This window comes from Cucurbita pepo, chromosome 15, assembly GCF_057944985.1.
Source record: "Cucurbita pepo subsp. pepo isolate OVF chromosome 15, ASM5794498v1, whole genome shotgun sequence".
In the NCBI taxonomy this organism is placed as follows: domain Eukaryota; kingdom Viridiplantae; phylum Streptophyta; class Magnoliopsida; order Cucurbitales; family Cucurbitaceae; genus Cucurbita; species Cucurbita pepo.
Window position 1 is genome coordinate 10,347,343 of NC_141812.1, and position 19,201 is coordinate 10,366,543.

General features: G+C 36.4%; 3 protein-coding genes and 1 pseudogene across 6 annotated transcripts; 2 read left to right on the plus strand and 2 right to left on the minus strand.

Annotated features, from left to right (window-relative positions):
• Window positions 1–828: 828 nt before the first annotated feature.
• On the plus strand, window positions 829–5,182 carry LOC111811434 (putative protein phosphatase 2C 60). The gene is made up of 4 exons (XM_023698279.2): window positions 829–2,091; window positions 2,391–2,758; window positions 4,273–4,509; window positions 4,873–5,182. The coding sequence occupies exons 1-4, from the start codon at window positions 1,779–1,781 to the stop codon at window positions 5,119–5,121; spliced, it is 1,167 nt and encodes a 388-aa protein (XP_023554047.2). The 5' UTR covers window positions 829–1,778; the 3' UTR covers window positions 5,122–5,182.
• A 200-nt stretch (window positions 5,183–5,382) lies between these two features.
• On the minus strand, window positions 5,383–7,522 carry LOC111811435 (uncharacterized; annotated as a pseudogene).
• Window positions 7,523–8,707: 1,185 nt separating this feature from the next.
• On the plus strand, window positions 8,708–13,436 carry LOC111811508 (V-type proton ATPase subunit B 2). Of its 2 annotated transcripts, none has more exons than XM_023698392.2 (15): window positions 8,708–8,860; window positions 9,205–9,272; window positions 9,417–9,472; window positions 9,552–9,650; window positions 9,916–9,975; window positions 10,510–10,621; window positions 10,728–10,936; window positions 11,057–11,185; window positions 11,265–11,402; window positions 11,713–11,863; window positions 11,958–12,040; window positions 12,328–12,375; window positions 12,464–12,517; window positions 12,611–12,694; window positions 12,776–13,436. In XM_023698392.2, exons 2-15 carry the CDS (start codon window positions 9,215–9,217, stop codon window positions 12,959–12,961), a joined length of 1,467 nt encoding a protein of 488 aa, XP_023554160.1. In that variant the 5' UTR covers window positions 8,708–8,860; window positions 9,205–9,214; the 3' UTR covers window positions 12,962–13,436. The 2 variants fall into 2 exon arrangements, with proteins under 2 accessions (XP_023554160.1, XP_023554161.1); XM_023698393.2 differs by lacking the exon at window positions 8,708–8,860 and adding an exon at window positions 8,904–9,115.
• Window positions 13,437–14,015: 579 nt separating this feature from the next.
• LOC111811115 (DNAJ heat shock N-terminal domain-containing protein) lies at window positions 14,016–18,427 on the minus strand. 3 transcript variants are annotated; one of them, XR_015411924.1, is made up of 5 exons: window positions 18,023–18,427; window positions 16,426–17,096; window positions 16,132–16,314; window positions 15,002–15,090; window positions 14,016–14,409 (listed from the first exon to the last, which is right to left on the minus strand). XR_015411924.1 is itself a non-coding variant. In XM_087117998.1 (4 exons), the coding sequence occupies exons 2-4, from the start codon at window positions 17,092–17,094 to the stop codon at window positions 15,067–15,069; spliced, it is 876 nt and encodes a 291-aa protein (XP_086974124.1). In that variant the 5' UTR covers window positions 17,095–17,096; window positions 18,023–18,427; the 3' UTR covers window positions 14,801–15,066. The 3 variants fall into 3 exon arrangements, 1 of the variants encoding a protein (XP_086974124.1); XR_015411923.1 differs by lacking the exon at window positions 14,016–14,409 and adding an exon at window positions 14,801–14,906; XM_087117998.1 differs by lacking the exon at window positions 14,016–14,409 and having other exon boundaries at window positions 14,801–15,090.
• Between the last annotated feature and the right edge of the window lie 774 nt (window positions 18,428–19,201).

The window sequence follows — 19,201 nt, forward strand, 5'->3', positions numbered from 1 at the left end:
AATTTATTTTATTTGGTAACTCCAATACTTTTAAATATAAATAGATTATTAAACGTTAAAAATTATTTTAAAAATTATTTAAAATTTAAATGTGTTAATAAATTCTTAAAATTTTAATTGTGTTTTATAGGTCATTAACCTATTTCAACACTTTTTTTTAATAAATCACAAAGACATTAAAATTAAAATTGAACAATTAATTGAAAAATTGTTAAACATATTAAAAACATAATGTAAAGTTAAAAATAAAAAATATAAGAATGTAATAACCTATATTCTTAAAAAATATACCAGATATTCTAACACTTTTTTTAAATAAATCACAAAGACATTAAAATTAAAATGGAACGTTTAGAGTTTTATTATACATAAAACTTAATTTTATACTCGTTAAGTCAATTAATTTTAAAATTGTTAAACATATTAGAAACATAATATAAAATAAAAAATAAAAAGTATACGGGATATTCTTAAAAGTTTAAAAACTTATTAAATATAAATAGGCGATTGAAAACCTATTAAATTTATATAATTTAAAGATAAAATAGACATAAAATTAAAAATTCATTATACGTTTATAATTATATAATAATTTGCCCACATTATTATATAAATAATTAAAAAAAGACTCCAACTTAATTTAATGAAAAGAAAATAATATGATTAGTTATCTTAAAATGATATAAAAATTAAAAAAAAATTGAAATCTTAATAATAAAAAAAGAATAAATATGGAAATTAGAGAAAAATAGAGAGAGGACAAAAATGGAAGCAGAATGGTGTGACGGGCAGGCCACGTTAAAACCAAAAATGCCACTTTCTTATAGGCCTTGGGGGAATGAATTGTGTCTCTGGATCTCTCTCAAACGCGTCTGTGTGCTGACTGTTCGCTAGGGACCCTCGCTTCGCTGGCCTCAAAAGTTATCTCTTGTCACTCTTTAACAGGGGACCGACCCCTCTCCTCCGTCTCCCCACCCACACCCTTCCGCCAGGGTCGCCTCCGCCCCCATTTCAGCCACCACCCCCATCTTCTTCTCCTCCTCCTCCTTCATTAAATCCCATCGAGGAGCAACCAAAAACCAGAACCCACCCAGATCTCCCTCTATATAACCTCTGCAATTCATCCCCTTCCTCAGATCTCCATAGTTTTCTTCTTGTTGTTGTTCTTCTTGTTGTTGTTCTTCTCGTCTGTTCTTGAATTTCCTGGTATTTTTGTTTGTTTCCTTCCCTTTTGGTTAAGTTTTTGACTGGTTCTATTGATTGGGGTTTTGGGTTTCCATTTCTGAATTTGAATCGTTTCTGGGTCTTATTTGTTGAATGTGAATTGGTAGGCTTGGTTCTAGATTGATGGTGTGGTGTTTGTTCTGACCAATCCGTAGAATAATCTGGTGGAGGAAGTGGGTTTGGCTTTGATCACTATTGTGTTTCAAAAACCTCTTTAATCTTCGACTTTGATTTCTTTTTCTCTGTTCATTGTTTGCGACCAGTAATTTTCCTGGGGTTTCTGCTTGGGATAAGAAACAGAGAGGGGTTTTGGAAAATATATCCTAGACCCCGATTGTTATGATTAGCAGAGGGATAAAGAATGGTCAATCCATTTGTGTGGTAATGTTTTCTCACTACATTATCTACGTTGTGTTTGGCTGAGAAAGACAAGGAATATAAAACAAGGGGGAAGAACAAAACCTTGTGCAATTGGAAATTCTGGGTTTAAAAAGAATCACTTAGGGGGAAGATTTTTGTTTTAGATGTGGAGGATTTGTTGGATGAGATGAGGGATGTTATCGGAGTTCATGGATTTCTTGAGGGCTTGTTTCAGACCGAGCTCCGATCGGTATGTGGCGGGGGATATCAAGGGGCGGCAGGACGGGCTGCTATGGTACAAAGATAGTGGACAACATTTGAATGGTGAGTTTTCAATGTCTGTGGTTCAAGCCAACAATTTGCTTGAAGATCAGAGCCAGATTGAGTCAGGCAGTTTGAGCACACACGAGTCTGGCCCCAGAGGAACGTTTGTTGGTGTGTATGATGGCCATGGAGGCCCCGAGACTTCTCGGTATATCTGTGACCATCTCTTCCAGCATCTCAAGAGTGAGACATCTACTTTCTGCATCAATTCAAAACTCAGAAATTTCTTATTGCAGCATTATATTTTCTGTTCATTCCTATTTGATCATAGAGGGAAAAAAAAAAAAAAAAAAAAAAAAAAAAAAAAACTAGTTTATGGATCATTTAGAAGGTTCATGAGTTCACTTGGGTTTATGTTTACCAGGATAGAAGATTCTGCTTTGCACCTATGGTTTTCTGAATCAAAGTACTCAATTCAAATGTGATAAAGGGAATATTTCTGTCATATATGTTTGAAAATTTTGTTGATCTTTCTTGTGTAGGGTTTACTTCTGAGCAAGATTCAATGTCTGCGGATGTAATACGCAAGGCATTCCAAGCGACAGAAGATGGTTTTCTTTCAATAGTTCAAAGGCAATGGTCAACAAATCCTCAAATTGCAGCTGTTGGTTCATGTTGTCTAGTTGGTGTAATCTGTGATGGGACTCTCTATGTTGCAAATCTAGGTGATTCACGAGCTGTTTTGGGTAGAGTAGTGAAGGCGACGGGCGAGGTTCTAGCCGTTCAGTTATCGACAGAGCACAATGTTTCTAATGAGTCGGTGAGGCAAGAGCTGCAATCTTTACACCCTGAAGACTCAAAAATTGTGGTTCTAAAGCATAATGTTTGGCGAGTGAAGGGCATAATACAGGTTAGTTAGTACATATCTTTGCACTTCTCTTGTATGTTACAAGTAATTGAATGGTCGGCTTTGTGTTTGCTATCCCTTTCCTGTATTGCTCTTATTTTCTATAAGCCGAAGCATTGAATAAGTACAAGCAAAGGTTGAAATTTTCTTGTGCTAGCTGTTTCAACCAGCTATTTCCTGCTCCACACTTTGAGCAAATTAGAATACCTGGATTCTCTAACCTAAAGGGCATGCTAAGAATGAGTGAGTCCGGTAAGATTCCACGTCGGTTGGAGAGGGGAACGAAGCATTCCTTATAAGGGTGTGGAAACCTCTCCCTAGCAGCATTTTAAAACCTTGAGGGGAAGCCTAGAAGGGAAAATCCAAAGAGGACAATATCTGCTAGCGGTGGGTTTGGGTCTTTACACACTGGTTCTTTGACTTTGAAAATTGACTCCTTCCTCATATTTTCATTAGCAGTTTAGTTAGAACAGACAGCTATTAAATCCTTTGAAGTTACAGATTCAGTATCCTGCTGACCCCAGCTTGCCTTCAACTCCACACATTGTGCTTCCTTCTAGATATGTAATCAAGACTTATTTGGATTAATTTTGGAGGGAAAATGGAAGTAGCTCAGGATCTGGACCGCATGTTTCTGGTTTTGGTGTACTGTGGTTTAGAAAGAACATGAAACATCCTTTTGATGAACAATAATTAATAACCTTAGAGTTAATATTGAGATCCCACATCGGTTGGAGAGGAGAACAAAGTAGTTTTTATAAGGGTGTGGAAACCTTGGAGACATGTTTTAAAAATCTTGAAAGGAACTCCAGAAGGGAAAACCCATAGAGGACAATATATGCTAGCAGTGAGCTTGGGGTGTTACAAATGGTATTAGAGCCAGACATCGGAAGGTATGCCAACGAAGACGTTGGGCCTCCAAGGGGGGGTGGATTGTAAGATCCCACGTCAGTTAGAAAGGAGAACGAAGCATTCTTTATAAAGGTGTGAAAACCTCTGGCAGACGCGTTTTAAAACCCTGAGGGGAAGCCCAAAAGAGGACAATATCTACTAGCGGTGGGCTTGGGTGTTACATAATAAAACTCGTACTTTTAAGGATCAAACTGTTTTCCGATAGCTCAATCATTATGCAATCTAAAAGTCAACTGGTGGGCTTTAGATTTTTAGTCATTTGCATCGAATGGAACCGAGCATCATTTCTCCCTAGTTAGCCATTTATGGGAGAAAATAGCCATAACACCTCCTCCTTTCACTTTGGAGAAATTAGAATGTCAAAAGACAAGCCTTTTATTTTCTTCTTTCTCTTTTGGTTGTGTTTCGGAAAACTTAATTGACTTTAGAGACAAATGAATTTGGTTGTTTTAATCATTGAACGGTATACACTAGCATGAGAGCTTGTCTAACTGTCAATGCTTCTCATAACTCTTAGACACATATCTAGAGAACATGCTTTCTTGTTCGGTCTATGGTTTAAATTCAATATGAGATTCTAATCTTCCAAGACTTTACCATTACAGATTTCCAGATCCATAGGCGATGTGTACTTGAAAAAAGCCGAGTTCAATAAAGAACCTCTGTATTTAAAGTTTCGAGTTCGGGAGCCCTTCATAAAGCCAATTTTGAGCTCTGAACCAGCCATTTCTGAGACCCAGTTGAAGCCAGATGATCAATTTATTATATTTGCATCAGATGGGTTGTGGGAGCACCTTAGCAACCAGGAAGCAGTCGATATAGTTCATAGCCATTCTCAAAGTGTGAGATTTCAATCTAAATTTTTTTGGTTCATCACCTTTTCCATTAAACAATCTATATGCTCATGACATAAGCAGCCTTGTCCATTGTGGTTTGAAGGAATGTTGCTTGAAGTATCGTGGATGGCTATCATGAACATGCATTCCATCTTTATTGTCTATAAATTTGCACCAACTGATTCTTAGATTAGTGTGTATTAGCCATTGATTTTCATCTCTTATTTCCATGCTCTTTTGCCTCTGATACCAAGGACTGAGTTATGAATTTGCACCGTTCTATCCTTTTCCTACAGTGTCATTACATGACCATTTTGTGGGTAACAGGAGAGAGAAGCTAAGGTCATGTTTCACTTGTGCTTTTTGCAGGGAAGTGCAAGAAGACTGGTCAGGGCTGCTCTCCAACTAGCTGCAAAGAAAAGAGAAATGAGGTACTCAGATTTGAAGAAGATTGACCGCGGTGTTCGTCGCCATTTCCACGACGACATCACCGTGGTGGTCGTGTTTCTTGATACAAATCTGCTCTTCAAAGCCAGTAACACGAAGAGCTTGAGTGTCTCACTACGAGGGGGTGGAGTCACCCGCCTTCCTAACTCTCTAGCCAAAACACCCAAGTAGAACATGAAAATCCCTGATTGAAGGAATTGGTATGGATCTTTTACCGTATTCCCCCCCCCCCCCCCCCCCCCCCCCCCCCCGTGAATACTTAGGTTCCAGTAGAGAGAAAAAGTTGCAGGCCCATCCAACTTATTGTTCTAGATCCAAAGCTCTCAACTGAATCGTTTCATGTAAAAGAAGGGTGGTACGATCAGACATTTATTAGTGGGTAATGTTAAACTCTATGTAACTCTGCCTGTTGGTTCCACCCAGTTTGGTATATTTCATCAGGTCTATAAGTTCTATACTTAAGTGTCTTCAAACTTTTGCCCACTTCCACTTATTAGAGAAAATGCAACGAACTTTTGTAACTACCCTCAATTCTAAGGACCCTATTAACGTTTTGCCTTGTAAAGGCATCATGATATCTTCCAGGGAAACCTATGATTGAATGGCTAGAAAGAACTCTAGTTCTTCCTATATAAAGATAATCTATCCTTTGTATAGTTCGAGTACACATCTTACAAATTGGGATTCAAATTCATGGAATGTATTCTTTACAAATTATACAAATTTAGGTCTAGTTTGATTAAGCTTATAAACTCTACTTTTACTTATAAAATGGTTATAAATCAGACATTTAAGTTTCTACTCCAGTGTAACATTGCAAAGTGCTAACTTAGAGGTAAGCATAGATTGCGATCTTTTAAGCACGAACATACAACAACTATTTACTCAAATATAACTTAAAACAGGTAAAATTGGAAACATGTCTAGTGAGCTATGAACAGAGTTGATGGCTGTTCATTAATGTTTCAGATTCCACAGAGAGATAACATGGACATCTACCAGAACACTTTCTAAACAGTAAATTGTTCATAACTATGTCAAGAATTTGTTTTAGTGGTGAATATGCAATGGTACACATCCTAAAAAAATGCTAAAGCATGAACGTGTGAATGAATTTACATTTTAGTGAAGTTTTAGCTTTAAATTCAGTGCCTATCTCATCCCTAAACCATGTAAAGAGAGACCAAAAATTGAGAGAAGAGGATAAGTCACTTATCAAAGCAGCAGGAGACTGGAAGCTGAGAAACGGAGCGATGTCTACTTGCAATCAATTCTCAACTGCAGAACCGACTACTGCACCTGCAAAGAAGAACAGCAGAGCTAATTGCAAATATTATCATATGAAAATTGCACGATCTATACAATGGCTCCAAGACGTGAGATTTGTATTTCTCAGCATACTTTTGTGCACAAGAAACGAAATCACTTCATTTATGTCAAAGTTCATGAATATATGTAACACAAATAGGATAAATAAATATCACATGTAGCATAAAAAATAAATTTTGATTCGAAAGGAAATAGACGCAGTATTCGCAAGCATCAAGTTTATTTCACAAAACCTCAACAGTATTCGCAAGCAGAAACAATGTGCGATTTCTTCAATTGTTCTCCAAATTTGTGAAGATTTACTTACATCCAAATCTTGTAAGAACTAAAAAGCACAAAGAATTAGCACTAGCAGAACTCCTTACCAAGCTTCACGTTCCTTTTGGTAAAAAAAAATACAAAGAAACTACAAAGCTACATGCAAATAAATCTAATAATCCATGTACGGTATTTCGTTCAAAACCATAACTGCCTAACTGCCTCCTCATGCAGTAGCAAGTATCTGAATGAAATGTTCGAATCTAAGTGCCGCCGGAGCCAGAAACTCAAAGATCGTTGCTAAAGTGGTAATAGCCATTCTAAAGAGTGTTGGCAAAACAAAAGGAAAGCTTAACTCACTCAAAAAGTTCGCAAGCTCCATGCCGATCATATTAGTAACATATAGAAACACACACACACACAAAGATCACACGAATAATTACCAAATCAATCGGACTTCCCAATTCCGAATGCCAATACTCAAATCAAAGGGAACGCAATATTTAAATCCCTAAAATACCAAAATTCCCCAAACGAAGTAAAAAAAATCGAACTCCTTCTACCTGCGCGACTGTTTCTTGGTCGTCCTTGCAAGCGGCCATAATCGACTTCCTAGCACGAAGAATATCATCGAACGAGGCCTCATCGGAGACTCCAAGAACATGGAGAGCATTTTCCACGGATATCTCGAACGTCGCAGAGTCATCGGCTCACGAACCAGCTTGCATCAGCGTTCCCCTCATCGAAAATGTTCGAAAGATTTGTGAAATGCCAACGCCTTTCCATTGATTCAATTTTCCGACGAAGTTCGAACCGAGCCGGTGACCCGGTGATGTCGGAGAGGCTGCGCCGGCGGAAAGACGGTTGAGGCGGACGGAAAGAGCGGCCGTCATTGGTTCAAATTGAATCAACATGTTAAGACTCTTCTTTAGAGAAGTCCCTGCCGCATGGTTTACAGTATAAGCAGAACCTGCAAAATTGTGAGCTCTCTCTTAGACCATAGGTTAAAAAGTTAATTACAAAATTATTTGGGCTAAATTTTAATTTATCCCAAAATATAGGGATCAAACCTGCAATTTGACCATATATCTATTTTTCACAAAAAAAAAACCTTTAATTTTATGTCATTTATTTAAAGTATTTTATTGTACATAAATAATACTAATTTGTTCACGACCCAAAGCCGATAAATAAATAGGATCACTTCTTATAGATTTGCGGATAATGATTATGATCTAGTTTATGGTCTGATAGTAACAAACCATACACGATGTTGGATGAAAGTGTCCCACATTGGTTAATTTAGGGAATGATCTTGGGTTTATAATCAAATAATACACTCTCCATTGGTTTTGCCATGAGCGCTTATGCTTAAAAGTGGACAATATCATACTATTGTGGAGAGTCTCTAGAAGCTAACGTGCTTGAAACATAATTAATTATTAGAGTGCTCGAGATAATTTTTTTTAAAATTCTATAATTTTAAACACAAATTTCCTCAAATTTTAAATTTAGGTCTAAAATATTGAGTGTATGGCAACAAAATTACTTAAAAATTATAGGTTTGAATAAAAAAAAAAAGTTTTTATTTATTTATTTATTATTTATTGTTTTTAATTTTTTTTTTTAAAAAAAAAAAAAAAAGGGAAAAGATTCACGAATTACCCCTGGCCAACGTGCACCCATTCAAATCACGACGATGAGGTAAAGATTTAACTAAAATACAGATAATGAAGCGGGTCCCTCTTAGGGCATTTTTGTCAATTCACTCTCCAAAAGTAAAATGAAAAAATTCCCCACATCTGTCAATCGTGGACCAATAGATTCCCGCCACGTAACATGGGCTAAACTACGCAAGAATCTCTCTTATTACTACCATTATTTTTTGCAATTCCATAATTCAACTAAATTACCAAACCAAAAAAATAATTAAATTTTATGATAAATTACAATAATATATTCCTATTATATTTTTAATACCAAAATTACGATACTACCCTTCAATCTTTTATAAACTACGCTTATAGTAAACATTTTATTTAATATTTGATAAATTTTTTTAATTTTTACTGTAATTTTGAAAAATTTATAGAAGGTCTAAAAATTTTATTTGTTTTAATTTTAAATTAAATATTTATTTTAATCGGTCTGTGAATTAAAAAAAAAAAAAGGAAAATGGATATTCCGAGTAAAATTTAGTTTCTTCAATTATTAATAATAATATTTCCAGTCCGTCAGATCCCAGATTACATCTTCTCGCTGCTGTCCACATCTCTTCTCGCACTCGGTTCCTCTATCAGATCAGGAGAAGCGAAAAGCACAGGTTTGAATCTGCGTGTTCTCTTTCAGATCCATAATGAATCCAAAAACTTTCTTAATCGTTCTTTGATTGCCTCGGATTCTCGTTTTTGTTAGGACTATGTTTTTGATTTGCCTCTTCAGGCTATACTAGTTGATTACGCTTGTTTTATCCGAACTTGGATTCTTCTGTGGTTGCGAATTGTAGCCATTTGATTTCGAGGATAGTTTTGTGTTTTTGTTTTCCTGTGGTGATTGGCTTGTGTTGAGGAAGTTGAAGGTGATTGGATTAATTTAGTGATACATTCAATTGAGCTATTTTGTTAATTTGTTGTAATTGAGTTTTATTCTTTGTTCTTGGTGTGTTAGTGATTCAAGTATGGGTATGGAACAAAACAATCATGATGCAGAGGAGGGAACGCTGGAGATTGGCATGGGTAGGTTTTCAATAGCTTGTCTTTGCTATCATTTCTCAAATTTTTTTCAGTTTTATTGTGATCAAATGGATATAAGCCTCAGAATCAAGCATCTGGAAACTTTTGTTCTGCGTAAATGATTTTCGATTGGTTTTCGGGCTGCAGAATATAGAACAGTCTCGGGAGTTGCTGGTCCTTTGGTTATTCTGGACAAAGTCAAGGTATGGATCCTTTCTCTCTGGTTCGTCTAGTATATTGTATAGAGATTCTAGGTACTGACTCTTTTTCTTAAATTCCCAGGGACCTAAGTTTCAGGAGATTGTTAATATTCGTCTCGGAGATGGATCAACCAGGCGTGGTCAAGTCCTGGAAGTTGATGGGGAGAAAGCTGTTGTTCAGGTTATCTTCGTTAGCGCTTTTCGGTTTTATTTCCAGTTTCACTATCAGACTGACTTCTTACGTAGGATCGAGGTTCAGGCATAATGTGCTCGCTCTTTGGTTGAGTGCTCGTGTCCAGATTATACACTGGTTTTGGTCAATTGATACCATTAATTTTTGCTAATCTTCTACTGAGATTGTACTGCCTCGCTTTCTTTTTTGTTGTTTATTCATGGAAAGCTTTTCATCTACTTATAATATTTGATTTGTTGCTTTCAATTTCCAGGTATTTGAAGGGACATCTGGAATTGATAACAAATATACAACTGTGCAATTTACTGGAGAGGTACGAACCCTATTATAAATAGAAGAAATGATTGAATTTATCTTGTCAAATGAATTTGTTCGAATCTCTCTGTTTTTTTCGTGAACATTCAGTCGGAAACATTTAGCAGCATTTCCACGATATCGTCATGATCAATTAATGGGACTTGTCTTTTGTAAAGGGATTCAATAGAAGGAAAAAGAATTGACAAGAGACCTGTATAAAGGAAAAAAACAATACTAGGTTAATCACCGATGCCTATAAATGGATCGGTTCAACTGCATAGATTTTTTATGTTCAACGCTTTATCTTAAAAATTGTTTATTCCTTTTTAACCGAAATTCCCGGAGGGTACTTCAAACTAGCGTCTGGCACCACGATTACCTTTTTTTTTTTTTTGCTTGGACATCTATTTTTTTTGGAAATTCTGCTGCCAGCCACCAGGTCTTGGAAACTTGAAATTGATAAAGAGATTCATTGAGTTTCTCTATAGTTTAACCTTGTTCTACACTTAATTTTATTGCTCATTACTTCTGTTCTTCATCTTTTTTGTAGGTTTTGAAAACTCCAGTCTCTTTGGACATGCTCGGTCGAATTTTTAATGGTTCTGGAAAACCCATTGACAATGGTCCTCCTATCTTGCCTGAGGCTTATTTGGACATTTCTGGTATGTTGCTGGAAATCTAGAGAAATCATTTTCCTTATTTTTCCATTTTAATAAGTTCACAGTTTACTATATTTTATTTTCCTGATGTGCTATTCTTCTTCCTTAGGGAGTTCTATAAACCCTAGTGAGAGAACTTATCCTGAAGAGATGATACAGACTGGGATTTCTACAATTGATGTCATGAATTCCATTGCTAGAGGACAAAAGATCCCTCTTTTCTCAGCTGCAGGTCTTCCTCACAATGAAATTGCTGCCCAGATATGCCGTCAGGCTGGCTTGGTAAAGCGGTTGGAGAAATCCAACGATCTTCTCGAGGTATAAGCTATAGTTTTATTGATTTCTGGTTCTCAAGACAGTTCCTTGAGGTGTATTGATCTGATAATCTTGATGCTTGTTTTTTTTTTTTTTTAATTAACTCAAGTTTTTGATTTACAGGGTGGTGAAGAGGACAACTTTGCCATTGTTTTTGCTGCTATGGGTGTTAACATGGAGACAGCTCAATTTTTCAAACGTGATTTTGAGGAAAATGGTTCTATGGAGAGAGTGACCCTATTTCTGAACCTGGTATTTCTTTTATACATAGATTGATGAAACTTTGTTGCGACTATTTATTCTTAAATATGGATGCCATGGTATTTTACAGGCTAATGACCCTACAATCGAGCGTATTATCACTCCTCGTATTGCTCTTACCACTGCTGAATATTTGGCTTATGAATGCGGGAAGCATGTTCTCGTCATATTGACAGATATGAGTTCTTATGCTGATGCCCTTCGAGAGGTAATCAAATGATGTATTTATTCATAGTTTCAGTTTCTAAATCTTTTACTTAACTGCAACTGAATACAAAAGTAAGTGCAGGATGTCCTAGATGATAACTAATCTTTTGGGATTTCATTTTAATTGGAATTTGGCTGACCTATGACCAAATCTTGTAGTTCTATAGTTTTCAACCCTTAAAATAATTGCTTTTAGTTGATGACAACTTTGTTAAATTAACTGATATTTAAGTTCGCAAGATGTTCCTTGCCAAAGAGGGGAAATAGAAGAAAAGAGTTCAAAAAACACAAATCAATTGACTTCTTTGCAGGTGTCTGCAGCACGAGAGGAAGTACCCGGAAGGCGTGGATACCCTGGTTATATGTATACTGATCTTGCTACAATTTATGAGCGAGCTGGACGTATTGAAGGACGTAAAGGATCCATCACTCAAATCCCAATCCTCACTATGCCAAACGATGGTAATGCCTCAAGCTATGTTTATTGTCTTGTTAAATGAACGTTTTTGTTCTTTAGCATTTTAATCAATTCTTGTGGGGTTTTGGGTGTGATTAGATATTACACATCCGACTCCCGATCTTACTGGCTATATTACCGAGGGACAGATCTACATCGATAGGCAGCTCTACAACAGACAGGTTAGTTTATGAAGCTTAGGATTTACATATATATAATCCACCCATCATTTGGCTCTACAGTGGCTCTTTAAGAAATGAACAGTGTCATACTGCCTCAATTTTGATATTCTGTAAATCCATGAATTGTTATATACCCAAATGGAAACATATTTAACTAGTTTTCAGGTTGCCAGAGATATAGAAGAAATTTTTTATGAACTCGGAATTAATAGTCGACGATAATTGCTACTCGCGAGTATTCTTCCTATTGACTCTTGATCTGATAACTATCTTCTTGGCTTGGCCAGATATACCCACCAATCAATGTCCTTCCTTCATTGTCTCGTCTTATGAAGGTAATTTTTCTTCCACAATGTTTGATGATAGTTTTAGAAGCATTGAAAAATTCATGATGTACTCTAAATCTATCCTCTGTTACTGCAGAGTGCCATTGGTGAGGGAATGACCCGTAGGGATCATGCTGATGTATCCAACCAGGTTAGCTTTCTTTGTTATAGTTTTACCGATCCATCTTCGAGCCAGTAATAAATGCCACGTGACTTAAATATCTATGCGCCCTCGAACGCGCAGCTCTATGCAAATTATGCAATTGGGAAGGATGTTCAGGCAATGAAAGCCGTGGTTGGAGAAGAAGCACTCTCTTCTGAGGATCTGGTATTTTATCTTTCTTTCATTTTTTTTTTTATGAGAATTGTTATGGGATAACAGCAAAGTAACACTGCTTTCTGAAAACAGCTCTATTTGGAGTTTTTGGACAAATTTGAGAGGAAGTTTGTCTCTCAAGGAGCTTACGATACTCGAAATATTTTCCAATCGCTTGATCTGGCTTGGACACTGCTTCGTATTTTCCCTCGCGAACTTCTGCACCGTATACCTGCAAAGACTCTTGATCTGTTTTACAGCCGAGAATCTGCAAATTAATGAACCAAAGCTCGTAAGAGACCGCCCGCGTAGATAGATCGTAATGAGCTTTGAGGAATGTTATTTTCAGTTTCTCCCTCTTCCCTTACCTTCTCTCCATATTGCATAAATTCAGAGTGAACAATAAAAAAAGTTGTGTACCATCTCATTCTCACAGTTCAGCCCTCTTTCCAAGCAAAAGTCAGAATGGGAACAACATTCTTTTTAGCAAGGACATCGAGCTCTTCTCCAATGTCGTCTGTATTATGTTTAATTATTTTGTTGGATTGTGGCATCAGTGCTGCTTTGGGGCATGCTCAACAACAACTTTTCGGGCATCTAAGTTCTATAAAAAGGCCCTTTCCAATTCCTCTTCTTGTCTATTTGTCTATTTATATAAGTTGATATTATATATTGTATTCCGAACAGTTTTGTGAACGAACTTCTGAAGAATTCGGTTTCTTGTTATTATAAATTTCTCCGTTCTCGTTTTAAAGCATGTTCAATAACTATTGGCTCGGAGTTCTTACTTCAAAGTTAGAAGTTGAAGATTCAAATCTCTATATCACAAGTTTGTCGAACAGATTTATGAGTTTTTAATTTTGCATCTAAAAGGGTTTTTAGCTTAAAAAAACATGGTACCTTTTGTTCTTGATCCAGCATGTAAGTTCCATTGCAGGGAAGAACGACGTACCATGATACTTTTTATTTTGTCGTCTAGCTTTGATCTCTGGTTTGATGGTTGTACGCAATAAAAATCTGGTACATTCCGTTTTGTTTTCCATCCCCGTCTTTTGAAACACTTTAGATTTACTTCTTTTGTTTAGGTCTTCACTTCTTCGCTATGATCTTCACAATAGTTCATATAAGAGCCATAGCCGTTTCATTCCTATTCGTGTTACGATAGTTCTAACTTTCAATTGTCTTAATAACATATAAGCCCCTTTTAGCTTCCTAGCATTAAGGCCATGAAATGCCACATTCTTGGTGGATTTGGTCATGGTAAATTACATTACTTCATCTTCTAGTCTTCACAGTTCAAGAATTTTTTGCTCGTAGTCATAACAATTCAAACTTAAAACTAAGTCACTTGAAACTTAATAATCATAGAATGGCAAGTAAAAAAGTACATAGCCTATTCCAAAGACTAACAAAATCCTATGCCAATAGCAGCAGAATGACCAGTTTGCTGATAAATTTAAGTTGCTAGCTTGAAACCAGCAACAAATCACAAACCAAAGTCATTATTCTAGTAATACCTGCCACTGAAGAACTGAGAGTAAGCTCTCTTTGCAAGCCATAATATGAAATTGGACCCAACTACACTGCAACTTATGACACCAGCTCTTCATGTTGAGTACCGTACCATAGTTTTGAACCTCCACGTCTTGTATGTGCTCAAGTACAAGATCATGATATAGCTATAACTTACCAGATCGAGAACAATAACGATTCCTATCGTCACAGGCCTGCAATGAATCACTGAATACTGACGTAGTGCTTGCCTTTTAGCATTCCCAAAAACAACAAATTTGAAGACAATAATTGTAGCTATCAGCTCAGCAATGGCATGAAATAAATAGACAAACAACCAAGTGAACTATGCCCTATACATAGAAAGAAAGAAAAATAAATACGACTTATAGAGTGTTTGGAGATGTTCAACTACACAACAGATGAGAAACTATAGCCTGTGGCTACTAGCTTTACTTCTAAAAGAATTTGAACCCAACTTTTGACTCATGTGCATCATTTGGCCAAATAAATGGCCTTCAACAGAGTAATGGAATAAGATACAGCACGAACAAACGAATCTCGTGTGTTAGTTATTTTTCATCAAGATTCATTAAATTGCTATAGTGAACAAAAGTCAGGTATTAATTAGAAAATTTTACTTGGTATCGTACTCATCTGGACCACGATTCTCACATAACCATAATTGAAAGTATCTCTCAATTGTCTGCAGCTAAAACAGTATACAGATAGGAAAAATAATTCCTTAAGTAGAGATATGGAAATAATGCAAACTGAAAAGGTGGCAGCAAGAACATGTTCTTTCACCTCAACATTCATGACAAAGGGTGATCTCAACTCAATATGGTACAATTGATCTTGGCAGTGCCAACTTATTGTTTTTGCTTCTCACCAGCCTGTTTAAGTTAACAGAAGAAATTATCAGAAGAGTAGAAAATGATGGAGATAATAAACTCGATAAAAGAAGAATATTTTTATGCTCTATGAAAATGGAAGTATACTTAAAAAGTCAAAAGCTCATGGATAGACTTGATGGGAGGGTTAATATGAGTTAGAAGATCATAAACTAGGTATTGATACTGTTCTCTCCAACCAACTAGGGTACCCTTGTTGGCAACACATTGAGAATGCTGAATGACTCCTTTTGGTGTGTCCTTCATTCATCTTTAGTGGAAGGTATTCTAGGTGATTTTAACATATGATGTGTAACAGCCCAAGTCCACCGCTAGCAGATATTATCCACTTTGGCCCGTTATGCATCGCCGTCAGCCTCATGGTTTTAAAACACGTATGCTAGGAAGAGGTTTCCACACCCTTATAAAGAGTGCTTTGTTCCCCTCTCCAACCGATGTAGGATCTCACAGTCCACCCCCCTTCGGGGCCCAACGTCCTTGTTGGCACACTGCCTCGTGTCCACTCCCCTTTGGAGCTCAACCTCCTCACTGGCACATCGCCCGGTGTCTAGTTCTAATACCATTTATAACAGCCTAAGTCCACCGCTAGCAGATATTGTTCGCTTTGGCCTGTTACGTATCGTCGTCAGCCTCACGATTTTAAAACACGTCTGCTAGGAAGAGGTTTCCATACCTTATAAAGAGTGCTTTGTTCCCCTATCCGACCGATGTAGGATCTCACATGATGTCTTTAATAGTCAATATAGTTTCCTTTCTAAGGAAAGCTATTGCTCTTGTGGTTCAATGCTATCAGGGCTACGTTTGGTTTGTTCGGTTATCGGAACGTATTCTGTGGTATTATTAACGTACGATGTATTTGATGGTCAGTATGGTTTCCTTCATGGTTATTATTTCCAAAGAAAAGCTATTTGTTTATCTCCAATTGGAATAATCATGACCCTTAGTCTCATTACTAGCAAGAAAATAATAGTTAAAAGAGTTAGAGAGAGAGAGAGAGAGAGAGAGAGAGAGAGAGAGAGAGACCTTTTGGAGTTTCTTTAAAATGGAATCTTCAAATGCTTGGTAACCAGCTCCTACTAAATTATTCAATCGATTATGCTCTGGTGATTTCTCAGCAGCGGGTATCTCTACTGAAGAAACTGGTTGAAGGGGCAAAACTAGTAAAGGGTTAGATAGATCACCAAGCACAGATCTAGTAGAGGCAACCTGCAAGACAAATACAACCCAAGTATAATTACTATAATAGTTTAAGTCGTAGTTTTGGAAAAAGTAAGCTAAAAACAGATGAGGGGAAAATAAGTTAATGGCAAAACTCACTGCAGCATCTTTACTCGACATTACGATCACCGCTGAACCTTTCTTCTTCTTGTTATGCCTAATAACAACATCTTCAACCTCACCAAACTTCGAAAACATCTCTCTTAATTTCTCTGCAGTATAATCCTCGCCAATCTTCTCCCATGAAACCTTAAGCATCCTCTCTTTGTCCATTGTAGATCCAGGATCGCCATCGCTATTCTTTCCAACTCCCCCAGTCTCCTTCTTTGGTGGAAATGTTGTCGGTGCTCCTTTCTTTGTGTGCATAGCTCGAATTCTAGCAATCTCTTCCTTTAGCTTTTTGGCAATTTTTTCTTCTTCTGCTAGTTCTTTTGCAGCAGGGTCGGCAGCAAATGCAGATCGCTCTCTTGCTTCAAGGTCCGTCATCATTTTCTGACGCTTAGAATCACGCTCTGATTGTCGGCGATGCTGCTCACGTTTTACTCTTAGAAGATCATCGAATAATTTCCTTGCCTTCTCATCCTTTAGAATCTCGTAGGATGACTTCAGAATTTGGAAATTAGCATGGGCATTTGGATCATCTGGCCTCTTGTCAGGGTGCAATTCCAAAGCCTTTGCTCTGTATGCTTTAGATATCTCTTTCTCAGAGAGCTTGGAACCTTCGTCACCCGAAGGCAACCCAAGAACAGCATAATGATCGACATCCATGTCTACAAGAATTCAAGAACAACCAACAAATTTCAGACAAACCATAACCATAAACACCCACATACACATCACAATTAGCAAGACTCAGAAAAGAAAAACTTCAAAATGTGTAAACGAACTTGCAACAAATCTTAAAAAGAAAGATCTTAAGTAGAAATAAACACATAAAAAAGAAAAAAAATTCACCCATATTCCAATCGAAAATAAGCAATTTACACCAAATTACCTCAACTAAAATGTATGATACTACCATATCCACCAAGACTGGATCGACATACCAAACAAATCGAACGGTTATGTGCCTATTGCTCGTAGTCAAAGAATTTCATCATTTGATAAACAGGAAATGTACCGCGCATGATTCAGAGGTACAATTCCAAACCAAGATTGCAACCAAAAGCGTCATATATCATCAAGCCCTCTCAAAGACAAATATTTGTGAACCTCCCATTCAAAGTCCTTATAAATCAATAACTGTTCCTAAATAAATTTGTTCTAATATCCCATCCATGCATTAAAAAAAAAAAAAACAGAAAACGTTTGATGCAACTGCGGAGGAAGTATAGAAGCAAGAACCGAACGAATCTTGCCCAAAATCTAAGAAGCACCGAAACCTAGACTTGTTCAAACCAGCCACACCATTCCCTCAGTTCCAGAATTGGCACCAAATAAAAACATAAATTACTGAAAATCAGTAGAACACCGAAAGCATGTATGCTCGAAGTTCCAATCTACGAACACAAGCTTCAATCAAACAGGACTCAGAAAATTTCCAAGATGTCATCCTAAACGAGTAAGCTTTCCAACAATTTCTTTCTTAGTTCCAGAATTAGGTAAACTGTAACACTCGATCAATAGAGATATAGATAGCAATCAAAATAAGCAAAACAAAGAAGACTAGAGAATTTCATTAAGAAAGCAATTTTACCCGACAATTTCTGATTTCTCCAAGTATCTAATTCAACTACTTCTTCAGATGATGCTTCTAGCTTCGAATTACAGAAAGCTCGTTGTTAATTACTCTTTTGCTCCGGGGAGCTGAGAAGGACGAAAGTGAACGATAACAGTGAGGAGGACGAAGCAGATTTCAGAAGAGAGAATTCTTTCAATACTTCACTTGGTCTGCGACCGGCGGCGAATCGGCGGCGAATCGGCTGGGCTCTACTGTATTGGGGAGAGGGAAATTGCCAAGAATAGGATGAAAATTTTAAAGAAGCAAAAATTCGTTCTTCTTCAAAACCCTAATTTTCTGAAAATCTCATCTGCACTCCACGACTGCGCGCGACATGCAATTGCGCGCGCCTAAGCGATCGCAAAAGGCACAACGATTATTTTAACTCAATTAATAAGTCATCAAAATTATAATTTATTTATAATTTAGATAAATAGTCGAAAATCAATTTAAAACCCGTCCAAACAAATTAATTGCATTAAAAACATGTAGACAGATAAATTATATATGTTTGGTTGGAAGAAGTTTGATGACTATTTAACTCCTTTATAGTATATTTTGAGACGATTCAGACATAATGTTATATAATAATATATTATTTTAATTTTTTTTTTCTTTTCTAATTTAGAATATAATTATAAATAGGCAAAATAATAATAATAATAATATATAATGCTCTAAAAAAATCAAAATCAAAATTATATAATTTAAAATTTTAGTTATGAAAAATATAAAGTATCGTTTTTTCTCCGTCACTTATTTCGTTTGAGGGTAAAAATGGCTTTACTTGATCAATATCAGCTTAAACGCTCTCTATTCAACTTCTCGAAACCGACACATGTGGATAGGTAAATAATACTTAAGGGTACGAGAAAACTCTCTCTAAGGAACTTGGTTGGATAACTCGTTTTTTTTTTTTCTCTAGATTTTTGTCTTATAAATTTATTCATTTCATGAAGTTTTCTCTCTCTCGGTTCTTCTCTCTTTTGTCTTTTTCTTTGTTAAAGACGTTAACATGCATGACTTTTCTACCCTTAATAGAGATTGATTAAATTTTTAAAAACATTATAACTCGCTACCAAATTACAATTACGTGGAACCTTTATTTTTTCAAATAATCATCGCATTATATTTTCGTCTTTCATTTTAATGAAA

What these genes read in the sequence shown, in the direction of transcription:
- LOC111811434 (XM_023698279.2), top strand. Translation starts at nt 1,779, where the DNA reads ATGTTATCGGAGTTCATGGATTTCTTGAGGGCTTGTTTCAGACCGAGC. An exon ending in TCTCTTCCAGCATCTCAAGA is followed by an intron (nt 2,092 to 2,390) that starts GTGAGACATCTA and finishes TTTCTTGTGTAG; the next exon opens with GGTTTACTTCTGAGCAAGAT. An exon ending in GAGTGAAGGGCATAATACAG is followed by an intron (nt 2,759 to 4,272) that starts GTTAGTTAGTAC and finishes TTACCATTACAG; the next exon opens with ATTTCCAGATCCATAGGCGA.
- LOC111811508 (XM_023698392.2), top strand. Translation starts at nt 9,215, where the DNA reads ATGGGTATGGAACAAAACAATCATGATGCAGAGGAGGGAACGCTGGAG. An exon ending in CTGTGCAATTTACTGGAGAG is followed by an intron (nt 9,976 to 10,509) that starts GTACGAACCCTA and finishes TCTTTTTTGTAG; the next exon opens with GTTTTGAAAACTCCAGTCTC. An exon ending in ATGCTGATGCCCTTCGAGAG is followed by an intron (nt 11,403 to 11,712) that starts GTAATCAAATGA and finishes ACTTCTTTGCAG; the next exon opens with GTGTCTGCAGCACGAGAGGA.
- LOC111811115 (XM_087117998.1), bottom strand. Translation starts at nt 17,094, where the DNA reads ATGGATGTCGATCATTATGCTGTTCTTGGGTTGCCTTCGGGTGACGAA. An exon ending in TGTCGAGTAAAGATGCTGCA is followed by an intron (nt 16,315 to 16,425) that starts GTGAGTTTTGCC and finishes TTTGTCTTGCAG; the next exon opens with GTTGCCTCTACTAGATCTGT. An exon ending in TTTTAAAGAAACTCCAAAAG is followed by an intron (nt 15,091 to 16,131) that starts GTCTCTCTCTCT and finishes TAACTTAAACAG; the next exon opens with GCTGGTGAGAAGCAAAAACA.